The 27,542-nt window shown below is 36.5% G+C and overlaps 1 protein-coding gene across 2 annotated transcripts in view; it reads right to left on the reverse strand.

Annotated features, from left to right (window-relative positions):
* GLRA3 (glycine receptor alpha 3) overlaps positions 1 to 27,542 on the reverse strand; it is a 194,726-nt gene that overhangs the window by 20,373 nt on the left and 146,811 nt on the right. For both annotated transcript variants that reach the window (XM_047092000.1, XM_047092001.1), the window contains exons 6-7: positions 22,106 to 22,243; positions 14,624 to 14,838 (exon numbers count right to left, since the gene is read on the reverse strand). In XM_047092000.1, coding sequence (XP_046947956.1) covers positions 14,624 to 14,838; positions 22,106 to 22,243 — 353 coding nt within the window. The remainder of the gene's footprint in view (positions 1 to 14,623; positions 14,839 to 22,105; positions 22,244 to 27,542) is intronic.

The raw sequence follows: 27,542 nt of genomic DNA on the forward strand, positions 1-27,542 counted from the left end.
AAAATGAATCACAGATGATGATTTATGTGTAGCTTCGCTTTCTGAAGTGATGTTTTGTTCATATCTTGGAATGGATTAATTATCTTTTAAAAAGAGGTCATTTCTTGACGCTTACAACGGTGTCAACCTACATATGAAATATGTCAACAAGGGAGCCCTCAACATCTCCTCCTCTATCTTAAGTGTGACTTCCAGGCATTTTATTTCAGGGCTGTACTAAGTGTCCAATTGTTTATAAAATATAGATTTAAACCTCATGAGTTCTACAATTTGCCAGAAATCTTTGGCTGCCCTCAAATACATACTGTCCTGGAAGATATAATACAGATTTCAAAAATGCTATCTCAAACTACACCATTCCTGGAAGAATATGACTCACAAAGTATGTGCTCATTCTTTAACAACCTGAATCTATAATGTGAACCAGAGACAAATCAGAAATTTAATTTCCGTATTAATCCAATGAATATTTCCAATGACAACAGAGATAGGTATACATCATTTATGCCTGCCAGGGTTCTGCTCATTGTGAACAGCTCCCGAGTGTTAAGCCTGAAGGGCTTACTTTCCTTGTCCTCTTCTCTGACCCCCTTCGCCAATTTCAACTCTTTTTCTCCTCTGCTACCCTCACTGCTCATCTCGGTACAGCAAACTCAGGATGTGGGAAGTTTGGAACTCTAGGGATAGTAACTAAAATATGGACAACAGTTCTTACTCCAACACATGCACAACATACTCATGATATACAACACACCCCATGTGATTCAGATTCATCACCGTCTTTCCATCCTCTACTTGTTGCTGTCTCTTGGGGAAGACTTACTCCAATCAAGAGGCAGTTCATTCCTCTGAACCACCTTGTCAACAGTCCCAACGTCCAATGTGCTGTTGGAAGCATGATTCAATTTTATGCAACAATCCCTTCTCGATATTACCCCTTGAATAGAAAAGTATGAGAAAATAAAACCTAAACATTTACTAATTAAATGCGCCAGTCAGGAGGACCTTTGTCCTGGAGACCCCTTCAAAGCCACCGTACCGAAGATTGCTTCCTTCTTGGAGCCCACTCTTCCCAGGGCTCCCATGACCCATGTTTTTCAGGTTTCTCTTCCTCTGCTCTAACACACTCTGCTTTGGGGGCCCTTCCTCCTTATCCTGCGTTCCTCAGGTATACAGTCCAGCCACTCTTCTATTCTAACTCTGAAGTTTCTCCCTATTCAACCTCATCCATTTTCATGGATTCAATTCCTCCTCTGTGCTCATGGACCCCAAATCTAGTTTTGCTCACTAGACCACTCTCTAGCCAGCTTTCTTACCTCTTGGATGTCCCATGCACCTCAAATTTACTCTGACTAAAAACAAAAGCTATGGAGCACCTGGGTGGCTCAGTCAGTTGAGTGTACTACTCTTGATTTGGGTTCAGGTCATGATCCCAGGGTTGTGGGACTGAACCCCATGTTGGGCTCTGCACTGAAGAAGAGCCTGCTTAAGATTCTTTTCTCTCTCCCTCTGCCCCGCCCCCTGCTCTCTCTCTCTCTCTCTCTCTCTAATAAAAAAATAAAAATAAATAAGAAAAACAACAACAACAACAACAAAGCTATGAAGCTCTACCAGACTCTACCAAACAAATAGGAAACAAACGCAACTGCCTCCTACTCCCCATTAAAAGGCTATACTCTGAAGTTGTTCATACCCACACTAGAAGTCCTCTTTTTCTCTCATATCAAAGACCCAGCCCTGTTATTTATACTTTCTTTCTATTTCTCAAATTTATCATTTTCTGTCCTTCCTACGGCCATCCCATTGATCTCAACCACAATAATCTGTTCTTCAGCCCCTCAACTCTATCCCCGACATAATCACAATAAGTGATTATTTTTAAATGCAAATCCATGCCTCCTTCCACTTAAAACTCTTCCTGTGCTTTCACTTAATTTAAAGTCTCAAATCTGTTTTAGGTCAAGCCCTTCATGATTGGCCCCCACCTTACTTCTCTTACCACATGCACTCAATCTTTTTTTTTCATTCAACATTTATTGAACATCATTGATGTACCCAAGTCCAGTTCTTAGTGTGTAGTTACAGAGATGAGTGAGATAAATAAAATCTGTCTTTAATGGAACTTACATTCCATTTGGGGAAATCATACAATAAAAACACAGATATAATTTAAAAGAAGTGCAACAGAGAAACCACAATGGGGTAATGGGAAGAGAAGGGCAGGGTGAAGAGAGTTATGCTAGATAGGGATGGTCAGTGAAGGCCTCTGAGGATTGATATTTACCATCTTATGCCACTTCCTTACTTGCTTATTATGCTCTAATTATACTTCCCTTCTTTTATATTTTGGAATCTGAAAGCAACTGACAAACCTCATCCTGCCTCAGCAGCTTTTCATCCCTCTTATTTTCATCTGGAACATTCCTTCTTTTGGGTTTCCTTCAGGTCTCAGCTTCGACAAAATATTCTTAGGGAAACCTTCTCCAGATGTCCAGACCAGGATAGACTTTCTCAGCTTCTACCTCCCCTTTCCTTATAGAAACCCTTTCCCAGTCCACTCTTCACAATTGTAATTCTATGTATTTATAGGCAAGTTCTACAGGATGACTGGTGGCTAGCACCACTTGAATGTTATTTATTTAGTTAATTGTTCTATTTCACAATCTCTAAGTGCTTTCTATTTTTCAAAAACCTTGGCTAAGGGGATACCAAAATGAGTATGTTCTGGAGAATTTCAATGAGAAGTATCTATAGTGATATTCTAACAAATTATGTCTAAGCAAACATCAAATTATTCATCTTATTATTGACCTAGCTCCACCAGACTGACATTATCTTTTTATGTATCTTTCTCCTTTTAGGCTAATATATCCCATGGGCTAAGACAAAAGCCAGGTCTTATTCATCTTGGTATTTCTAGGACCTAGACTGTGTTCATCATGCTCTGCATTCGCAGGTCATGTTGAATTGATTCCATGTCACACGGAAGGACTTCAAATCACCAGCCATTTATTATTAGAGAAAAATTATAACACTTAACATGCCAGGAGGTGTTCTTAGTAGTGTCCATAGAACTACTGAATCTTCTTAGTTGTTGTCTAAAATTAACACTTTTAATCCTCACCATTGAGGAAACTACTCCCATCTTAAAGATGAGACTTAGGCACAATAAAGTAACTTGCTTAAGTAACTTGTCTCATAGTAACTGTTATGGACTGAATATGTCCTTCCAAAATTCAGACATTGAAATCTCACCCCCAAGGTGACAGCATTAGGAAGTGGTGCTTTGGAAGATGATCAGGTTGTAAGGGCACAGCCTTCATGAATGAGGTTAGTGCCCTTGGAGGAAGGGTCCCAGAGAGCTCCTTCATGCCTTTTACTAGCTAAAGGATCACCATCTATGAACCAGGAGGAAGACTCTTACCGGACACTGATTCTGCCAGTGTCTTGATCTTCAACTTCTCAGGCTCCAGAGCTGTGAGAATAAATGTCTGTGGTCTTTACAGCACCTATTCTATGGTCTTCTGTTATAGGAGCTTGAGTTGACTAAGACTGCTACCATTCTGCAAAGCCAGATTTGAATACAACTCCTCTGGTTCCAAAGCCCACAAACTTAACTACTATTTTCTATCACCTAGGTTTTAGGCTGCTTCTTTTTAGGCTACCATTACATATCGACAACTGTGAATGCACTAAATAAGAATACTCTCTGTACTTTAGTATTCCAGCCTCTTTAACTTTTATCTGGTAGTTAAGACTGAAATCAGTACGCAAAATACATATTGTAAGGTCCTCTCTATATGCTGATCCTAAAATCTTACAAACAGCTTCCTAGCAAACAATGTAGAAAAAGAGACATGAGCATTGTATTTACCACATAAAACAAACCAGTTGCTCTGAAGAAGCAAAACCAGATCAGGAAAGCATTTTATCTTCTGAAATGCAATGAAAGTCCCCTCAACAACATTCTTACATTAGTTAAAATGAAGTGTTTTTATGAGCAGGGAAACCATTCCCTACTTGTCATGTGATAATCTAAGAAGAGATCAGTTTGATAAATTATCATTTGAATATGCAAAGCTAGGTTACTGCAAGGCCTTGTCTTTCTCATTCTAAAAAAATGTTTTATAATGTAGAGAAAGGAATATAAGAATTATTATGTTCTATGGACTTCTTATGTCAGTTTTTTCCCCAGAAAGATTATGCATTCATTCTACTTTTAATGTTATCATTAGAAAATAGAGACAGTCTGCTTTTTGTGTCCCAAATATATATATATATATATATATATATATATAAATATATACATATATACATATACATATATATACATATATACAAATACATATATATATACACAAATACACACATACACACACACATATATATACTGATAATGATAAAATACAATTATATATTAACATATATTAATAATATATATTATAACTATATATTATTATAATATATATTATTAATATATATATATTATATATATATATATATATAATTGGACTTTATCATTATCAGTCACAGTCATCCTGGCTATAAAGACTAGAATCAAATGAATCAAATTTCCTTGACCTTGGGGAGCAATCGTGTTCGGGGAGCTTGTCTAAGCCTGAATTTCTCTACACCTATCCTACCAATGATGCAAGGAAGTAGGTATAAGGATTCAAGCTAGGATAGGACACAGTAATCCCCAAATCTCCATAATCCCCACAATCCCCAAATCTCACTGGCATGAAACAAAGAACAATAAAAGACACTGCATGTCCACTTTGAATTACATGGTGACTCTTGTGACTGTCATTCTTACTGGGACCTCAGCTGATAGGGCAGTCACTATCTGGAACATTGGCAGCGGCGACAGTACAGGAAAACCTGGCACTGGTGGGTCTCATGTTTGCTAACAAATACTCCAGGCTAGAAGTGGCACCGCTCACTGTGTTCGAAACTTATCAGCCGGCACTCCTTCCGGTCAGCCCCTACAGAACTGAGAGGTACAACCTTACCATGTGCCTGGAAGGAAGATAAAGCCAGCACGAGTGGCAGACGGAGTAGGGGTGGGAAGGTTTCCACTAGTTTTATTTCTGAAACAAAAACAAGGATTCCGGATTCCTACAGGTACAGAACTGAGGACAGTGTGGATAGGATCTAATCACGGCTTACGATGTCTCCATAGAGAACTACAACAGCTTTGTTGAAGAGCAAAACTCACTGCTTTATTTAAAAAAAGAAAAAAAAAACAAAGCTATTAATTAATTAAAGTGCGGCAGAAACCTCCCTTGATCTCCAGCCCAAAATTTCCTCAAACCTTAGTGTCAGGTCAGAATTCAGTAAAATCAATTGTGATGGGATATAGAAAATAGAGTCCAGGTAGCATTCCGAAGCGCTAACGTAATCTAGGACAGATAGTATATTGCCTACCTGGTGGCAAGTAAAGACAGGCAGGCTGCAAGCCAAATTTAGGCACGGGAATAAGTTTGCCCGTGCTCCACAGTGCCTTGAAGAAGAAAAGGAACGTGCTTCTAAGTATGGAAGGCACCTCCCAGTTAACCATGGTGCTCATCTCCACACTTAATAACTATACCAGAACACTCTGCGGTTAACTTATTTGTGCCTATGCCCTCTGAAGCCATTTGATTTTGCGTTCTCGGAATTCAGAGTAGATATGCGTTGCATACATTTCAGACAACCCTTCATAAATATATTTACCTTGACCCTAGCTTTTGGTAAGATTATTAAGTAGCAGAAATTTTAGAACACATTCCTTTACAAGGTCATTGGGTGAGTTGTGTTACAAGTATGGCACCAAACGGTGTAGTCAAGAAGACGGCCAAGATACATGGCTTTACTTTACTCCGCATAGAGGTGGTTGAAAGGATTGTCTACTGGGACCGATAATGCCTTAGATTACAGCTCACAGATGACAGTGCATTAGTGAGTAAATATTTATTAGACTATAAGCCAGACTACTTATTTATAGTAAATTATAGTTATTAAATTACAAATTATAACTATTATTAGCCAATAGTTTCCAGAAATAGACTTTTAAAATGCATTTACAAGCAACACGACTTAAGAAATTGATTAGACCAGAACCAGGAGTTGAGGCTCACAAAATCTCATACAAACCTACATGTTGGCACTCCAGGGAAGGGAAGGGAAGGTAGATTTTCCAGCAAACATTTGAGAGTGAATATTTTGTCAATTCTCTTCTCAATCTAAGTTTGCTGTTTTTGAGAAAGAGGCAGAGTAAAACATCACATTATATTGCTTTTGATTAGCTAAAATAGCCCTTTCATTAGGGTGATTTTTCTCACTTTAAAGGCAGTCAATTTTGGTAGATACTCCCAGTTCCTTAGAATTGTCAAGTAAACTGTGATGAACAGTTCTGGCTGTGGAATGGACAAATGACTCAAGCATACAACGAAGTGCTATTCTTCTGAGATACACTGAAAGATTTCCTGCCTGTGTCACAGCTTTTTTCTGGGAATTTTCAGATCACACTGACTATTCCTCAATCTTGGTTTTGTAAAATCCAGATTGTGGTATATTTGATCCTACATTTCTCCCTGGTGTAAAACCCGTATAAGAACTTTCCATTTTGTAACTTTTATAGGAAAAAACATTAGTCTCAAAATCGTTTTGAGCTTCTTTTAAGACCTAAGACGAGAGAGAGACAAAAATAAGAACAAAAGAAAAGAATAAACACTGTTTTAGAAATAGGTATTAAAGTAGTATAAATTGGATATGGAAAAATAAAAGAAACTATGTGAAAAACTGTTTTCTTGGAACACCAGGCAGTGAATCACACAGCATAAGATTTTGTGAACTTTGCCATTTATCACCCTGGGGAGCTACTCCCAACGGCCCAGGCTAACTGCTGTTGCATTCATACTGATTATGACCCTCAGAAACCTTAGAAAATGAATGGTGCTTCAAGTACAGTATTTCTTTTCCAAATAAAGGTTTTTATTTTAAGAGATGCAATCATAATACAGCAGAACTGCATTATTTCCTAAGTAATGGATTTGGCCAATCCCTCCAGTCACCAGATAAGAAAGGTGCAATCACAAAGGCTAAGGGATTTGGAAAGGTCATCTACTTATCTCTGACTTCTCCCTCAGTTATGGGAGTTTTTCCATCATCCCTTCTACAGGGTAAGGCTGTTATGTTTAACATTTAAATAAAACTGTAAAATCTAGATACCAGTGGAAATATTTCTTAGGTGCATGCTGTTAGTTACTGGCATTTCTTTATATATTATCTGTTTTAACTGCTCAGTTAAGGATGAATTATACCTTTGACTTCTTTCTCCTCTGTATTTTTGTACAGGAATCTCTTTATTTCCATAATATTATCTTTGTTTTAACCATATACCTTCCTAGCCCCTTTTCTCTGAGTTCTAAGATCCTTCATTTACAACTAGAACTAAGAGTTCTAAGACCTTCATTTACAACTTCAAACAGGAATCATAAAGACAGAGGAAACCTGTTAGTTGCTTAACCACACTGATTTAGGGACCATGTTCTTTATTCCGCTGGTGAGAGGGAGTTGTACTCCATTTTAATCTGTCTGGAAGGTTTGTGGTACGAGTCTAGGATGTATGTGAATGTGGAAAAAGGAGTTACTAAAACATTATTTAGGTAAAATTGTCTCAAAGTGGCATATACTTGTTTTGCTTTTAAATTTAATCTGATGCCAAAGCCATTGTATTTTATCATTTTCTAAATTTAAACTTTGTCATTTGATTATGTGCTTTTTCATAATTGGACCATCAGATTTAAGAATATATGCAGTGGCTCTGACTCTGTCACCTATCAGAAGACAGGCTTGATACTTGTTAATTTTCAGTTTAGGGAGATCTAGGAAGCCAAGTAAATGTAAATTTATGTTAACCAAGTAAATGTAGATCTAAGGTTAAATGTAAAACCAGTTTGCCCGTGCAAACTTAGATAGAAATTTATCAATTTCTATCCTTCTTATTATAGGAACTACCCTATGTTTAGGAATTATCTGTTTATAGATAATAGATAAAACACTAATAAAATTGGATGACATACACATGCATTATATTCTGTGATTTTTAACAAAAAAGGTATGAAGAAATGACTTTCATTTTCTATGCCTTTTTATTTTTTCTTTTTTTCCCTAGGTGAATATAATATGAAATCAAACTCTTAGTATATTTATACATTAAAAAAAATAAATGTATTGCTTGCATCAGATATTCTATTATAAGTTGAATACAATTGCTAATGGGGCACCTGGGTGCCTCAGTCAGTTAAGCATCCAACTCGGTTTTGGCTCAGGTCATGATTCTCACAGTTCGAGAGTTTATTTGCTTTTTTTTTTTAAAGTTTATTAATTTATTTTGAGAGAGAGAATGAGAAGCACAAGCAGGGGAGGGACAGAGAGAGAGAAAGGAAGAGAATCTCAAGCAGGCTCCCTGCTGTCAGCACAGAGCCTGGGCTATATCCTACAAGAGATCATGACATGAGCTGAAATCAAGAGTCAGGCACTTAATCGACTGAGTCACCTCGGTGACCCAGCAATTTACTCTCCTTTAAAACTTCATTTTTTTTTAGAAGAATGAAAACTAATTAGATAAGAACACAATAGTGAGTATAAACCCTCCAGGTTTCTTTCCATCCTTCTCTTTTCAATGCAATCTCACATATAGATCTTTGTGTCCCCACACAACCATCGTATCCAAATAAAAATATAATAGTTCAATTGCTATTTTCTAACATTTGTAATCACTTCTATAAATTATGTTTTTAGGAAGAGTGAAAACTTAATATAAAAGCTATCTTTGTTATATCTTCTAAAATCAATATTTTTATTACACTGTAAAGTAGATACTTTCAATCTTTAATTTTTGTCAGTAAGTTGGTGATTCTCAAGTGGAAAAATATGGTTATGCACAAGAGTAATTCACTTGAATTTTTACATTCCTTTAGAAAGACATGATAAAATGACAAACTCTCTTCTTTTCCAAGTTTAGACTGAGTACTAAGTAAATGTTTAAAAGTTCTTGTCTTTAAATATCTGCATGATATTTACTCAGTAGACATATATCATGTGCTGACTTAGGTTCTGAGGATAGAACTATAAAAAATCTTTTGTTCTCTCAAAAATTTACTTCTGATGGTTTTCCCAAATTGGGGGAAAAAAGCAAAAAGAAATTATTTAAGATAAACAGCTTTTAGTGCAGAATTTGAGATTTTCAAAGCCTACAGGCTTCTGAGCTTGTGTGAAATATTTAATTGACAGTCCACCTTTGAAATTTCTAGTGTTTCTTAATTTCTAACATTTAGTAGCTCTGCTCCAAATGACATGTCCATAGTGGTGAGGGCAGAGTGGCATAGAATCTTCCAGGAACTCTTCACTCTTTCCTCTCCCCATCCCATTTTCTCCCCTTGTTTTCTTGAGTATTTACTAATATGGCAGAGTCAGGTCTAGGAAAGGAGACAGACAGTTTTAACAAACCATTGTCCCTAAGGTAGATGAGATTATTTCTTGACAATCCTTTTTTTCTCCTTTTCTGTTCAAGGTTACCCTGTGGGTGGAGTCCATTCCCCACCCCCCTTGACTTGGGTTTGGCTATGAAACCTGGTATGACTTACAAAATGAGAACAGAAGTCACTCTGTGTCAGTTCTGAGCAAAAGCACTGCAAGTTCCTGCTTGCCTTCCTGCTTTCCTACACTCCTCCGTGAAAAGAACATGCTACCCACACCTCCACTCCCAAAATGGGGAGACACAGGGAACAGAACCTACTCCACAGCCTAGATCCAAGTCCCCCCAAGTCAGCCAATCTCAGACAAACCCAGAAGAGAGCTGCTCACAGGCAGCTAACAAGGCTGTGAACAAGAATAAATGTGGTAAACCATTGAGACTTGGGGATTGGTTGTTATACGGAATAACTGCAACTTAATTATACTGAAATGGTTTTGGGTTCTAAGACTATATTGTGTTAAGAGCTAGGGTTTGGATGAAGTTGGAGTCTAGAGATTCTCTGGCCTCTGCCAAGCTTGTGTCTGGGTGTGTGTGTGTGGGGGGGGGCACATGCACATACATCTGTTTGTTCAGCATGTTATCTTTAAATATTCTCTGTTATTACAATAAGTTTGAAACTCATTTTTAAAAGACTAATCTAGGGTGTGCATGGTAATATTTGTGTACTTCTGCAGATGATATAAAACAGAAAAGATGTAACAAAGCTGGACCTTTGCTGGTCCCAATGAAAGAGAATGAAAAAGGGATAGGAGTAGGATTTGAAGAAGAAATAACTGATCTTTGAAAGCAGGAAAGAAAGGGTAAGATGTATGTGATATTGCTATATAGCTGAGATCTTCCCAGAATTCCCTCGTGCAGAATCTTGCTAGAACCCATAATTTCCAAATTAAAATTATATTTTGTCCCTTCTACCAATTTTCTCTATTCTGATCCATCTCTAGACATAATAAAAAATATAATTCCCTCAGTGCCAAGATTTTAACTAGGTATTAGTATAAATCAAATATATACTCAAAACTAATTAAATGATTATTACCATCTTCTCTTTCACCTCTAATTAAACCTGAGTCTCCTGGGAAGATTGCTTTTCTAAATGTAAAAAAAAAAAAAAAAAAATCACAAAATGTTGAGATCTTAGAGTTTGGGAGTAAAGTTTTAAGGTGAGTGGGTCTTGCCTTTAATTCAGCTGTCTAATCTATTCTGTGTGTGTGTGTGTGTGTGTGAGACAGAGAGAGAGAGAGAGAGAGAGAGGATGGTGGGGAGATGGCCCTGGGAAAAGAAAAGAAAAAGAAGACTGAATATTCAGGTTTATTTCCAACTGGAGGAGGAGGGCCAACCACAAATACATCTTTTTCCCTTCTTTCTGGGCTTGCTTTCTTTCTTAGGAAAATCATCTCTATTCTGCTTCCCTATCCAGCTATAGGTTTACTCCCTGAAGTCTGAGGCCTGAGTGTCCCCTGTCATAATGTATTTCACTTCCAAATACATTTTTCTTTAAAACACTTACCTCTTTCTAAATACATCCGCTACTCTCCACCTCTATGGCTACCAGTCTAGCCAGACCATCACCTGCTCTAGACTACAATTGTTTGTTTGGAGTTTCTCTGCTTCCACTTCTACCCTTTCTATCTGATCTTCAAATAAAAGTCAGAATGATTACTGCTCTCATTAAAATCCCTCCAAAATCCACTAAAAATCAACCTGATCTTCATTAAGGTTTATAAGACCATCCATGACGTGGCTCCATGGTCATCACCATTTTTTTCCCTCGCTCATTCTGCTCCAAGCACACAGTGTTGAAGAGTGTCCCTAAAGTTATACAACTTTATAAAATTGCTGGCAATAGGCTGTATGGTCACCCTCTTCTTGTCACCTAATGTAGGCCCTGCAGAAACTCCATATAGTTCCACATTCCAAGAAATGAATCACAGGGGTCTTTTTGCTTTAGACTATCACATGCTTGATTTATTATGACACTGTAGAGGGCAATGCAACAGGAAATATCAGAGAGGAATCTTTTCAGCTCTGTAGTTCTCAAGGTGCTGACTAAGGTATATCCTTTGAGACTTTCCAATTTTCTACCCTGACCCTTACTTGACTGATTTCCAAGCTCCTTTGTATCCTGCAGGAGATGCATTGGCACACAGCCTGGACAAAACACCAAGCAATTACCATAAATTAATGATTTATTGTTTCTTCCTCTTCTGTCTGATAATCTTCTATTGGTTTCCTGAATTTAATTTTGTTTTCCTACTTCCTAGATTTTGTCAGTAGGAGAATGGTGGATATTTCAGTGGCAAGATTTTTAGACATCTTGAAGGTTCTTTTGTGAGGTTGAGAATATAGCAGGCCTTAAGGTGTAGGATTTAGTCATCTGTTCCCAAAGGCAAGTGTGGGCCCTCACCTCTTGTCTTTCTAGCACCCCAAAGTCACAGGATAAAAATTTCATTTTTCAAGAGATTTTCTCCTCTTTTGAATGATCTCTTCGAATAGGTTAATTCTTGTTGTTTATCCTTGATCATCAGTGCTTCCCTTCCTGAGTTCTAATATACATAACTGAATATGTTCTGGGGCACCTAGGTGAGTCAGTCAGTTAAGCATCTGATTCTTGATTTGGGCTCAGGTCATGATCTCACTGTCCATGAATTTGAGCAACACATCAGACTTGGGACTCTCTCTCCTTCTCTCTTTTCCTCACATGTGCTCTTTCTCACTCTCTCTCTTTCTCTCTCTCTCTGTCTCTCAAAATAAATTAATAAACTTAAAAAAATAATAACAATATGTTCAACCTCCCATTCCTTAACTATCACAAAGCCTAAAATGATACGGTCACTTTCTCTTAAGATATTACTTTGCTAATCAATTATTTTTTTGTGGGTTGGAATTAAATCTGTTATCACATTTCCATTGTGGTCATTGTTTCTATGATTTAAGAGATGTAAAGGCTTTGTATACATTTATGTATATAATTAACTCATAATTGAAAATTTATTCCTTCCCTGAGATCATAGTGAAATTAATGATTTTTTTAAAAAAATATTTCTTATATCTTAAGAAATAGTATAAAGACATCCCAAGACTTTCTTTCTTTTTAAAAAAACTTGTGTCTCGGGGCGCCTGGGTGGCTCAGTCGGTTGGGCGTCCGACTTTGGCTCAGGTCACGATCTCGCGGTCCGTGAGTTCGAGCCCCGCGTCGGGCTCTGGGCTGATGGCTCAGAGCCTGGAGCCTGCTTCCGATTCTGTGCCTCCCTCTCTCTCTGTCCCTCCCCCGTTCATGCTCTGTCTCTCTCTGTCTCAAAAATAAATAGTTAAAAAAAAATTAAAAAAAAAAACTTGTGTCTCTATTCTTTTGTTTTAAAAGAAAAAATTGTTGCTTTCTTTATTTCTGTTTCTTCCACTCAGACCTTCATGCTCTCCCAATTCTGCCTCAATGTCTGTATTCAAATGTCTTTATACTGTGTCTCATAGAAGCTGTTGCTTTCTGAAATGGAACATTTTGTTCTCTTCTTTCTAGTTGACAACTTACAGAATGAATGTGCTTTCATTTTTGTTTAGCTCATGAAGAAAATCAATGAGTAAACTGGCAATTTCCTTTACAAATTGACTATAGGACTTCAACTATTTTAATCAGAGCCCTTGAGACATTTATACCTATATAAATAATCATTGAGACTTATTAACTTAATCTTATAAGCAGACTTATAATTTTCACTTGAACAATATTTTATAAAGCACTAGTTGATGTGAATCATTTTGAAAATTCAATTAACTGTCAATAAAAGTAGACTTTATTTTGAAAGACAACCATTAAATTTTATCTAGGCAGCGTGAGCATTGTTAAATGTCAAGTTCTTCCTATATGAAGTAACATTTTAGTGATAAAATGTCCTGCCATCAGCTTTTATTTATTTAGGCATTTTAATCTAATAAATTGAATCATACAATGTGATTCAGTAAGAGTTAAGGAAGCCGTGACCGTAGATTTATAATTTGCTTGGCATTGCAGATAGATAGCATCAAATGCACAAGAAAAGCTACTATATTCTATTACATCTCTATGATCGTAATGAAAATAATAGTGAAGCTTGTTGGAAGCTAGACAGGATTACTTAATTTAGATACTAGAAATTTTTCTTAGAAGTCATTTAGGAGAGGAAAATAATTTTCTATTGCTATTTTGCTAAATGGATTAAAAAAGCTTCCTATGTTTTATTTCAGCATATGTCGTAAAAGGAAATATTGGGTTCTTTTATAAACTTCATAGAGAGAACAGTTTATTTTAATTCTGGCAGCTCAGCATGGACTAAAATCATATTAGATAAGCTTTCCTTTTTATTGACCTATGGCAACTTAAAAGCCAGAGGAGAAAAAAAAAACCCACAAAAATAATAAATGCTACATATAGCACTATGGGTGCCCTCATACAATACTTGTAGGAGTAACTGCCGTGGATTTTTCTTGAGATACATTTGGCAATACGTATCAATACGTACAGCTATTAGTACAGTGAATCCAATTCTAAGAATTTATACTAAGGAAAAGTGCAAAGTATATGTAAAGCTATACACACACACACACACACATATACATATACATACACACACATACCACACACACATACATATTCATGAATATAATGTCCATCATATTAAAGTTCATTATTGTGTCAGTCCTAATAGTAAGCATATTACTATAGCAGCACATCCATGCAATGGAGTATTGGGCCACCATGTAAAGTTACTGTGTAGATTTCACTTACACACATGTTTTATAGATCTCTAAATGTTTAAAAATCTATAGATAAAAAAATTCCACAATGTATAAGAGTGTTACTGATATTTAAATAACTGGGGATTATAACACAACTGCAAAGGAAGATATCATTGGTTTACAGAAATCTTCCCCATCTATTTCTGTGATTTACAAGTTTTTTTCCTTGGTTATACATTACCTTAAAAATTAGTAATCAATACTACACCCTGTTGAAAAAGAAATGACGAAAGCTGGCAATTGTATCTATGTGAATTTTCTAATGTAAAAATATTTTCTATCTGCAAATATTTGTGCAAATGTATGTGTATGTCCATTTAGCACACTTACCTTTGGTAAGGACGCTCGAGATCCTGAACTCTGTGTGGTCATAGTCAGAACAGTAGTTATTCCCAAGGCTACCCTGGCTGGAGCGGCATCCATATTGATCCAGAATGAAACCCAGGATAGAATCACGATCAGGAGACTGGGAATGTACATCTGGATCAGATAGTATCCCATTTGTCGTTCAAGATGGAATCGCACTTCTATACATGTAAATTTGCCTAGTTGGTTGTAAAATAAATGCAGCAATTGGTAAAAATAGGTCTTTGTATGGTATCAAATGTCACATTTTTTTTTTATATTCTGTCCTAAAATTTTCCGTGACAGTGAGAAGGGATCCTAAATCATATATGCAAATTGGTTTCTGAAAATATAGTTTTCTTCTTGTTCTGTAAGCGTCTGGAAGCAACATGAGAGTATACTTACCAGGAAATAGTTTGTAATCTTATTACTTCACATTTGATTAGCACTTCCTACTTTGAAAGTACTCAAACATCTATTATTTCACTTGATTCTAGCAATTGTTTCTGAGATAATACAGGAGAAGTGTGTGTCTATTACATAAAAACCTTCTTTACTCATTGATGGGTCTGTTTAGTACTTATTTAGAGCCAGGTGCTATTTGGTCCAGAGGCCTTTACATTTACTTTAAAGTAAGTGCTAAAGGAAAAATTCAGTTGAAGATAAATACTTCCTTAAATGTAATTTATATAAATTATGCATTAATAATTTGGAAACTATTAATGCAAAGAAGAGCAAAACATGTTATTTTCCATCAATAAATTTGAGCATAATTTAAAAACACACTAAAATAACCTGAGATATATTTGCTCTATATATTTACGACATGTGTCTCTATTATGGTAAGTAACTAATAGAGGAATTAATTATGTCTTAGTTAACCATTTTGTTGTTATCTCTGCTTACCCTTGGACTATAGTTCTTAGTGCTATTACCATGTTATCTTTCCCTAAAATAACTGTTTATCTGAATAACCAAATTCTTGGTTTTATTAAGGTCAGTGAGTTAACACGCTGACCTTTTTTTAAGTGACATTCTCTGATCCAGTTGTGAAAGAGAATCACAGAGCACATCCAAGAAAATTAGTAGTGTATTCTTAGATAAGTTTCAGTGCAAAATTTCTAGAAATGTGGCTTGAGCCACGTGCTACTGTGATGCATGGGACAGTCACTAGATGAAAGGATGGATGAGATTTCAGAGCTTAAAATCCCTAACAAAGTTTCAGAAACTCTGGGGAAGTTAGATTCCACTCTTTAGTGATCAGAAACATACACACAAGCTATCTATGTTCCTTTCATCAATTTATCAACTACATACAGAATGCCTAGAAATTCTTGAAATATATAAAAATAAATTTAGATTTTTAAGATTATATTAAAACATATGGGCTCTGTGCTGACAGCTTAGAGCCTGGAGTCTACTTCGGATTCTGTGTCTCCCTCTCTCTCTACCCCTCCCCCACTTGCGCTCTGTCTCTTGCAGAAATAAACATAAAAAAAATTAAGATTATATTAAAATATAAAGAGTTAAATAATGAAATAGGGTAAGAATAACAGACATTTTCTTGTTATCACTATTAATAATCCAAGTAATCTCATGATATAATTAATAATAAATTAATTGATAATAAATAAAAATATACACATGTATACCACATGTGTATGTGTGGTTCTAGAGAGAAAAATGAACAAGTTATACAAATTCTGATATAAGCACTGGAGCTTCTTTAAGTACATTTATATTTTGGCTATCATTTTATTTTATTATTAGTTATTTAATTATTTTACTTTTAAGGCTTAAATTTTATTTCTTGTAAGTGATTCAAAATTTATTTTGATTGATTCATTTTTTAGTTACAAAGTAAAAAAAAATGCATTTTAGTCTCAATTTTTCTTCAAAAAAAAAAAAAAACCCTAGAGAAAATGTAAAGAATCATTGCAATTCAATGATAAAAAGGCAAATAATCCAATATAAAAATGGGCACAAGGTTGACTATTTTATGGCAGTTGAACTTTTTATTTGGGTTGTCTGTAATTTGCAATTAAAATATCCTGGCTGAGATGGATCAAGCAAAAAAAAAGTTATTAAAAGCAGGTATTAAAGAGAGGATATTGCTACTTGGAGAAATTAAAAGGATTATAAAAATTACTAGGAATAACTGTATACCAACAAGCGATGAAATGTACAAATATATAAAATGACACATATTACTGAAACTGATTCAAGAAGAAATAGAAATCTGAATAGGCCTATAAAAAGTAGAGGTTGAATTAGTCATTTTAAAACTTCACACAAGGGAAAACTAAAGACCAGAAAGCTTCACTGGTGAATTCTGTTAAACATTTAAAGACAAATGAATAACAATCCTACATAAACTCTTCCAGGAAATAGAAGGGAATACTTCCTAATTCATTCAATGAGGTGAGTATTACCCTGATAGAAAAACCAGATAAAGACATCCCAGGAAAAAAAATGTATACAGCCAATATCTCTTATGAATATAAATGCAAGAAAACCAGAAAAATACTAGCAAACTGAATCTAGCAACATATGAAAAGAGCTATACACCGTAACCAACTACAATTATGGAATGAAAGCAAGTTGGCTTAGCCTTAAAGTCAATGTAATACACTATATTAATAGAACAAAAACCAAAACTAAATGATCATCTCAACAGAAGTAAAACTTTGTGAAAAATCCAACAGTCTTTCATAACAAACACAACAAACTAGAAACAGAAGGGAATTTCCTCAACCTGATAAAAGGCTTCTATGAAAAACTTACAGCTAATACCATACTTAATGGTGAAAAGCTGAGTGCTTTCCTACTAAATTCTGGAACAAGGCAAGAATCTCTTCTCTTGCCACATCTATTAAGCATTGTAGTGAGAGGTTCTAGCCACGATAATTAGGCCAACAATTAAGAAAAAGGCATTCAGATTGAAAAGGAAGTACTAAAAGTATCTCTATAAGCAGGAGATATTACCTTGCATGTGGGAAATCCTAGAGAATTCACTAAAAATCTAGTTGAACTGCTGAGTTCAGCAAGGTTATAAGATATACTATCACTATACAAAAATCAGTTGTGTTTCTCAACACTAGCGATAAACAATAAAAAATCAAATTAAAAAAAAAACCAATTCCATTTATAATAGAACCACATAAAATAAAATACTAATAAGTAAATTTAATGAAAGAAATGCAAGGCTTCCACACTAAAGAAATACAAAACATAGCTGAACAAAATTAAAGAAAATTGGAACAAATGGAAAGTCATTCTGTAGTCATTAATTAAAACACTAAATATGGCTAAATCAAAATACTTCCCAAGTTGCTCTACAAATTCATTTCAATCTCTCTCAAAATATCAACTGCCTTTATGCAGAAATTTACAAGCTGATTCTAAAATTAGTATGGAAATGCAAGGGACCTAGAATAACCAACCAATACAGCCTTCAGGGGAAAAAAGAACAAATTTGGAGGACTCACATTTCCCCATTTCAAGGCTTGCTACAAATCTACAATAACTACAAAACATGGTCATCTCATATAGATATGCAGATCACTGGAATAGAGCTGAAGTCCAGAAATGATCATTTATGGTCAACTGATTTTCAGCAAAGGACTAAAGCTATTCTATAGCGAAATATCAGTCTTTTCAATAGATGTACAGGGAGAACTTTGTGTTCACATGCAAAAGAATGAACATCTACCCCATCTCATACTATTCAAAATGGATCATAGACCTATATGCAAATTCTAAAACTACAAAATTCTTAGAAGAAGGCATGGGGTAAATCTTTATAGCCTTGGGTTAAGCAATATTTTTTTAATACAATACCAAAATCACAAGAAATAAAAGAAAAAAAGTGATCAATTTGGCTTCCTCAAAATTAAAGGTTTTGGGGCTTCAAATGACACAATTAAGAAAGTGAAAAGACAATCTACTGACTGGGAAAAAGCATATGTAAGTCAATACTAAAAAAGAGAAATAACTGAATCAGAAAATAGGTAAGAAAATTGAATAAACATCTTTTTCCAAAGAAGATATGCAAATATCAATAAGCACATGAAAAGGGGACCCAGGATGGCTCGGTCTATTAAGTGCTTAAGTGTCAGATTTCAGCTCAGGTCACAATCTCAGGTTCATGAGTTCAAGTCCCACCACATAGGGTTCTGGGATGACAGCACAGAGCCTGCTTTGGATCCTCTTCCTCTCTCTCTGCCCCTCCCTTGCTCTCTCTCTCTCTCTCTCTCTCTCTCAAAAATAAACAAACATTCAAAAAAAGCACATGCAAAGATTTTCATCATTACCCATTAAAGAAATGTAAATCAGAACCACAATGAGATATTGTTTCACCCACTAAAATGGCTATAATAAAAGAGATGAACAATAACAAGGGTTGGTTAGGATGTGGAGAAACTGGAACCTTCACTGACTGATGGAAGGGTTGTAAAATGGTATGAATTCTTTGAAAAACAGACTGGCAATTCTTTAAAATGTTAAACATAAATTTATCACATGATCCAACTTTCTACTCCTAATTATATACCCAAGAGATATGACATAGATCCACCCCAAAATATGTATATGAGTGTTCATAAGTGGCTCATAAGTTGGAAACACTCCCAATGTCTATCAACTGGTGAATGAATAAAAAAAACAAATGAGGTATATCCATACAATAGAGTACTATTTGGGAATAAAAAGGAATGAAGTATGAAAATATGCTACCATGGGGATGAATCTCAAAAACATTCTTCTAAGTGAAAAAAGACCATCACAAAGACCACATGTGATTCCATTTATATAAAACATCCAGAAAATATAAAGCTATAGAGACAGAAAGTTGACTACTGATTACCTAGGGCTGCTGGATGGGAAGGAGTGCTAATGGTTATGAGGTTTATTTTTTTTAGGTGATAAAATGTTCTGAGATATGGTGATGGTCACACACCTCTGTAAATATACTAAAAATCACTGAGCTGTATTCCTTAAACAAATGAATTTTATAGTACCTCAATTATATCTCAATTGAGTTATTGCATTGTTTTAAATGTTTATTTATTTATTTTGAAAGAGAGAGAAAGAGTGCGAAAATGCAAGTGAGAGAGGGGCAAAGAGGGGAAGAGAGAGTGATTCCCAAGCGGGTTCCACACTGTCAGTGCAGAGGCCACAGGCCTCTGTCTCACCAACAGTGAGATCATGACCTGATCTGAAATCAAGAGTCAGATGCTTAACCAACTGAGAGCCACCCAGGAGCCCCTCAATAGAGTTGTTTAAAAAAACAATTCCTTTGTTACAAGATGAACAAGGTCTGAGGATCTAGATAACATGGCAACTAGAGTTGATAACACTACTGTATAATTGAAATTTGCTAGGAGAGTAGAATGTAAATATTTTCATACACACAAAAGGTAAGTATGTGAAGAGATGGGTGTATTAACTAATTTGATAGGGGAAATCCTTTAACAGTGTATACATATATTAAATCAGCATGCTGTAAGCTGATTAACCTATTATTTTATGTCAATTACACCTCAACACAACTGGAGGGGAAAAAAAGCCTGCTTGCCGATACAGAGCTAAAGGGAAAGTTTCCTGTTTAGAGTAAATCTGCCCCTCCCAGGAAAAGATTGTAATATTCTCACATGTACAGACAAATTCTCCATGTTCAAATCCACTTTTTATTTACTATTTTACTCAACAAATACTTGTTGAGTATCTTCATACTTCAGCAGACTGAGGAAACACAGAAATAGACTATATATAATCCTTGGCTTTCAAAACTTTTGGTAATAAAGGAAACAATACATAAGTAAGCATAGAAATTAAAGATAAAATTTTAGGCAGTGAAAGCAGTAAGTGGAAGGGGGCATTTGGGCATTTAGCATATGCTTGTTATGGAGTCATTTGAGCAGTCCGGAACTATGTGAGAGTATTGAGTTTGGGACAATTTGAGGAAACAGTATGTTTGTGTGTGTAGAAGAATGTACGTAGAGAAGTACGTATGTAAGTATAGAAGAGCATGTGCAGAAGGAAGAGCAAATACAAAGGAACCAAAGCAGGAATCGGTGAGTGTACGTAAGAAAGCAAGCCACTGTGGCCAACTCATAGAGTAAGGGGAGACGTAGAAGAGGGTCTTGGGGAGACCCCGAGTTTGTGGCACTTTGTCACAGCAGCCCTAGGAAACCAAATCACTAGCTTACACCAACTCTAGTCGCTTCTTAGCATCTCTCTAAAATTTGCTTGTCACTGTGACTGCCCCTGGAGACTTGAGCCAGGACCCTGGTATTGACCTGCTTGCCCTTTATCTTTGGGTTGAGATCTTAACCTTGAACTCCCCATTAAATTAAATATCAGCCTCATCCCTGGGCTAAGAAAACAGCAGTGACTTTTTCACCAGGTACTATGAATTGATTAAAGAGATAAAAGAGATTGAAGACCTTGTAGAGTGAAAGGTCAGGTCACAGTACCGGCAATCGATGAGCCAAAGAGGAATCATAGTTACTGTAAGGAAATAATAGGAGCAGCAGCTGATGCCAGTGGGAGGCTGTGGACTAACCGCACTGAAGTGATGACTCACTTGTGGGTGGTTTAACAGAATTTGTAGGAATGGTTTAGGCAGCAAGAATAAATATTATGGGAATAGTCCGTACTGATTGAGAGAAGAGAACAGATCTCATGAATGTGCAAATATATCAATCCTTGGTGTTAAAAACAAAATCTTGGGGCGCCTGGGGGGCTCAGTTGCTTGAGTATCTGACTTCTGCTCAGGTCATGATCCCCCGGTTCGTGAGTTCCAGCCCCGTGTGGGACTCTGTGCTGACAGCTCAGAGCCTGGAGCCTGCTTCGGATTCTGTGTGTGTGTCTCTCTCTCTGCCTCTCCCCTGCTCACACGCGCTCTCTCTCTCTCTCTCTCAAAAATAAATATTAAAAAAATTTAAAGTTAAAAACATATATCTATCCTCAAAGGCAAAAGGCTGCTGTGTCAGTGTAAGTAGTAGGTGCTTAGGTAACAGTAACTTGAAATGCATAAAACTGTAGCCAAAAGAGAGGTTTAGGCAAATGAAGCTTAAAAAAAAAAAAAAAGCAATTTCTTTTCATTTTGTCATCAAACACAACGTATATTGTCCAAGAAGAGCTAGAAAGTACATTTTATTGTTCACGTAGAAATTAAAGGAACTTTTTTTTTTGAAACATCATTTAGACCGAACTATGGGCTTTTTGCAAAAGAAAAAAATAGATATAATTGAGCATTTCTTTGATCCTATACGAATCAGTTATATAACAACATGCATTGAGTTGAAGTATTCGTAAATTTCACATGCATTTGTTTTCTGCTGTCACTATGAAAAATACTGAGCTATAAATAGTTAAAATAATTAATCTACCACTATAATTAAGAAATATTGAACATCATAAAACCAGAAGTCACAAGCATAATAAAGAATGCTCAAACCCTACCTGTGTTGTAATGTTTAGTGCAGTATCGTAAATCTTTCTCTTCTTTCAGCAGAAACTGGGGCAAAGTGAGTCCTTCGGCCACTTGTACAGGCGCCTCATCTTGCCATTCAAAAATGAGATCATTCATTGTGTACCCAACTAGTTAAAACATAATAAACATATTAATAGCATAAAAGCGCATTCAAAGAAATAAAATTAAAAAAAAACAAAAAACTTGTACATTTCACATAGGGTGGGAAGACCAGTGTCATCTTAACTCGATAGACTGACAGTTTCATCTCACCAAAGTCTGTTGAAATCCATTCTCATAGAATACTCACCAAATAATGTGAGAAAACATAGTAGGTTAATAAAAACCATGACATGGCATATAGAAACTTCAAAGGACATGCATATCCATTGTTTCCTTGGAATGGGCCACAACAGAATTATTACAACAGTTCATTTTGGTTCCACTCCATTAGATATCTCCTCACCTCTCAAAGTACTCAGGATTCTTTCAACAAAAACTGAAATTGTTACTGATTAGGAAAAGGCCTAAACTGTAATATCTATGGGGGAAAATATCAAGGCTTATATCTTTCTTTCTCTCTCTCTCTCTTTCTTTTTTCTTTCTTTCTTTCTTTCTTTCTTTCTTTCTTTCTTTCTTTCTTTCTTTTTTTCTTTCTTCCTTTCTCTTCCTCTTTCTTTCTTTCTTTTCTTTCTTTCTTTCTGTTTATTTGTTTATTTATCTTCAGAAAGAGCGAGCAAGAGAGAAATACAGAGGAAAACACGAGATGGGAAGTGACAGAGAGAAAGAGAGAGAGAGAATCCCAAGCAGGCTCTGAACATTGTCAGTGCAGAGCCCGACATGGGGCTCAAACTCATGAACCATGAGATCATGACCTGGGCCAAGATCAAGAGTCGGATGCTTAGGCGACTGAGCCTCCCAGGCACCACAAGCCTTCTAGCTTTCTTGATTTAATCATTAACTATTTTAGTTGATGGCATTTGCTTCTACATTCCAAATCCCAAAATGAACAAAATGGTATTTTAAATAGAAATGCCAGCTATTCAGAGAAACTCAGAGTACAAAGAAAATCCATGTGAGACAGTTTGTGGAGGAGGAAACTCTTGCACATACTATCGGTGAATTCAGGACAGAATTAACCAATATATTTTGTAATAAGTCAGCATCTTTTAGTAAATGAAAAATTCATATTTATATAGGAGTGGCACCTAAGAAAAGAAGGATTTCATCTTCCCCCTGTTCTGAATGAGAAGCTGCTGAAACATACACTTAAAGACAAAAAGTGAATGGAGCTTTTGGAGGAAGACTGCTACCATGGAGGTAGAGAGAGGACATAGGATCTGGCTTCTGAGCTAAGTCAAGTGGGCGATAAAGGAAGCAGGAGCTCTAAATCCATGAAGCAGCAAGCAAGGGAAATTGTCCCAAACAAGCTATCCTGGAAATGAGCTGGTGTTGTAGGGAAGAGGCTGTTGGGTGATTAGGAACAACTGGTATGGAGCAGATTTGGCTGGACAGAGCAATGTGTACGGAAGGGAACTGATCATCCTCCCTTCTCCCACAATACCTGGAAAAGAACCTTCCGGAAAGAGCAGAATCTGGAGTCAGAGGTTCAACTGCACGCACCTAACCCTTGGGCATATCTAGTAGAATATACCCCACTGTTGGCGGGGATGGTAATAGTGAGAGCATCAGTGATTAGAGATAGGATCTCTCTGGACTTTGCGGGAGTCTGCTGTCGAAGTTTTAGCACAGTGTCATCAGTGTGATGGCTCCTTATGGAGCGAGAACTATTTGCTAGCTGTTGGAAAGTCACCTAGAGTGAAGGCGCATGTCTGAATTCTGGTTTCAGAGCAGATATGGGAACCTATAGGGCTACGCTTGATTTGCTTTAACTGTAATACATTTCACTGAACCTCACAATTAATGATTTGGTTACTAGTGATTAAAAGGCTCTTCCTTATATTCATAAGCCCTCTGATATATCCATTATAAATACCATTTTACCCAGAAAGAAAATACATGCAATTTCTTAAAGATCAAAGGTAGTAAAACAGGGGTGGCTGGGTGGCTCAGTCGGTTAAGCATCTGACTCTTGAATTCCCCTCTGGTCATGCATGATCTCGCGGCTTGTGAGATCGAGCCCCATTTGGGGCTCTGTGTTGATAGCACGGAACTGCTTGGGATTCTCTCTCTCCCTATCTCTCTGCCCATCCCTCCTTGCATGCTTTCTCTCTCACAGTAAATTTTAAAAAAAGACATTAAAAAAAAGATATTAATACAGGCACCACTGCTTATCTGCTTCCAGGTAAGACATGTGCCATATTCTCCCATACCTGCAATGACTAAGACAAAATATGTGAGATTTCATCCCAATTTAGACAGACCAATGGAGAAACTTCATTTTGTTTTTACATTCTAAGTTTTTCTTGGGGTCTTCTGTGAAAAGAAACGAGCTCTCTGAGATTTCCTCAAAGCAAGCTGTAGTCTCTAATGCCATTTATAGGCAGAATTTTTAGCTTCCTTATGTTAGACAATTGCCCACACAAAGTGACTTAGGTATGGGAAACTCATAATCAAAATATGCTAGCTCCTTATGGTCCCTAAAATATCTGCTTGAAACCAGAAAGATAATAGTCCGATGGCATGGATGGGGGTAATTCTTTTGTTCTGAGAAATTTACTCGGATGTCCAAGGAAGATAACTAAATGGTAATTTTGTCTCAATAAACCTTCAAATGTGACTTAAAAAAAAATCAATACTCTTTTCCACAGTTCAAAGTGTTGTAACATTCTTATGCTCTTGTTTGGGAGATCTTGATATAAGCTTGAGAATGTTAAGGAGAATAGGATTGACTAATGAGATCAAGGTGGTGAGGTGAATTGCCTTGTATCATAATGAACTTCACAACAAGAAATACTCTATTCAGGGAACAGAGACATTAACCCTAATTTCAGCCAACAATCCCATATGGTAGCTGCAGTGAAACACGTGCACAAATGGTTCAATGCAACCAAACGTTCAAGTATTTACCGAGCACCAACTGTGTGTCAGACATCCTCCTAGGCTGCAGGGATGGTGAGGTGTTATCACAGGGTAGAACGTAAATGGCAGGGGAGAGGTACAGAGTGCTGAGTGCATTCAGAAGGGGGATCTATGATAGCCACTTAGGCCTCATTTGAGTTGGACCTTGAAAAAAAGATGTGGCTTCATACAAAGAATGTGAGAAAAAATAAGGCCCTCAGGCATAGAGAATGCTATAATTAGTTGAGGGAAACTGCAAACTCCCAGGGTTTGTAATAGAAATAGAAATAGCTTCGTTTGTTCTAGAGCCAGTTTGCACGAAGGCGATATGGAATGAAAAGATAAATTAACGTAAGAGTGTGTGCATTTTAACTTCCAGGTTGAGAGCTTTGATTTTTTAACATTCCCTGTGGGCAATGATGAACAATTGGAATCTCATGAGCGGAGGAGTGAGATGACAAAAACTAGGCTGTAGGAACATTAGCAAGATCCATTCATGAGTTTCTCAAGGTCCCAACTACTTTCATAATTATGAGAAGACATTCACCTTTTTCCTTGTGTTGACATTCGCTGGATCGGATGGTGAAGAAACAATGGAGGGTAAAACTTCTGGTGCTTTAGCATAATTAAAGACAATGGCAACAAACTACCTGCGTGGTTATTGTGTTCTTAATGCCACATCTTGTAGTGTAGTACTAACAATGCTAATTCTAAAGAGGGTCTACCATCCTTGATGAAGCAGTAACAATGATCATTTTATGACATTTTGACTCTTATGTAAAAGTCCTTTTAATATCCTGTGTGTTAAAATGTTAAGTACCGGGGCGCCTGGGTGGCGCAGTCGGTTAAGCGTCCGACTTCAGCCAGGTCACAATCTCGCGGTCCGTGAGTTCGAGCCCCGCGTCGGGCTCTGGGGCTGATGGCTCAGAGCCTGGAGCCTGTTTCCGATTCTGTGTCTCCCTCTCTCTCTGCCCCTCCCCCGTTCATGCTCTGTCTCTCTCTGTCCCAAAAATAAATAAACGTTGAAAAAAAAAATGTTAAGTACCTAGAAAGTACTTCAGCTGCATACTGTTTTATGATGGTTCTTCTAAGGAAGAGTACCGGGGTGACTGATCGGCCAATTACACCAGTTGTGTTTGTGTGTGTGTGTGTGTGTGTGTGTGTGTGTGTGTGTGTGAAATATCATTTTTACCTGAAAAAAAAAAAAGGCTGGTAAACTATAGTTATTATTTATGGCAAACCATTTTCTCAAAAACGAAGGAAGTGAGTCTATCATATTGAGGGAAATAACTGAGAGTATTTGTCATCAATGATAGATGTTGAACTTTCAAGTCAAAATTGGACTCTTGGAAAAATTGTTTACGCGATACTTAAGGACGTTTAAAGTTCGAGACTTAAAGTTCGAGAGAGAGATAGAGAGTGGTGGGCAAGGGGCAGAGAGAGGTGGGGGAGGACAGAATCCAAGCAGGCTCCACACTGTCAGCATGGAGCCTACCTCGGGGCTCGACTCACAAACCGTGAAATCACGACCGAGTAGAAATCAAAAGTCAAACGCTTAAACTACTGAGCCACCCAGGCATCTTTGTTGTTTTAAAGGGCTGAGTAGTGTTTCATTGTACGTATATACTACTTTTCTTTTTTTATCCATTCATCTGTCAATGGATATTTACATTATTTCCACTTCTTGGCTATTGTAAATAGTACTGCAATAAACATAGTGGTGTTAATATTTTTTTTTGAGATCCTGATTTTAATTCTTTTGGAAAAAAAACATAGAAGTAGAATTACTGGATCGTATGGTTCCTATTTTCAATTTTTGCTACAACACGGATGAACCTTGAGGATATTATGCTAGGTGCAATAAGCTAGTCACAGAATAACAAATACTGCATGATTTCACTTATATGAGGTATATAAAATAGTGAAATCAATTGAATAAAAGAGTGAAATAGGGACTGAGGGTGAAGGGAAAATGAAAATTACTAATCCACCAGCCTGAAGTTTTAGTCAAGCAAGCTGAATAAGTTCTAGAGATCTGTGCAGCATTGTACCTGCAGTCAACAATAATATATCCTTAAAAATTTAAGAGAGCAGAACTCATGCTAAGTGTTCTTGCCACAATAAAATAAATTTTTAAAAAGTCGTTTGCACTCTTGAGATGGCAAAGAAAAAAAACCTCTCATTCTTTTCCAATGGTCCTTAAGGAATATAAGTCAGAGATAATATTTCAGCAGCTTGTTTTGTCAACATTGGGGATTAATTAAAAATATATTTAGGGAAAAATAAGTTGAGGAAACTTCGAAGTTTCAGGTCTAAGTAACTGAAAGGTAGCTATGCCACAGTCTTTACTTTATATTTCATGTCATTAGAGTAGCCTTCTCTGACCATCTTATAAAATACTTTTCT

This window comes from Lynx rufus, unplaced genomic scaffold, assembly GCF_022079265.1.
Source record: "Lynx rufus isolate CCGP_SWC_20201006 ecotype Redwood Valley unplaced genomic scaffold, mLynRuf1.p SCAF_3, whole genome shotgun sequence".
Taxonomy (NCBI): domain Eukaryota; kingdom Metazoa; phylum Chordata; class Mammalia; order Carnivora; family Felidae; genus Lynx; species Lynx rufus.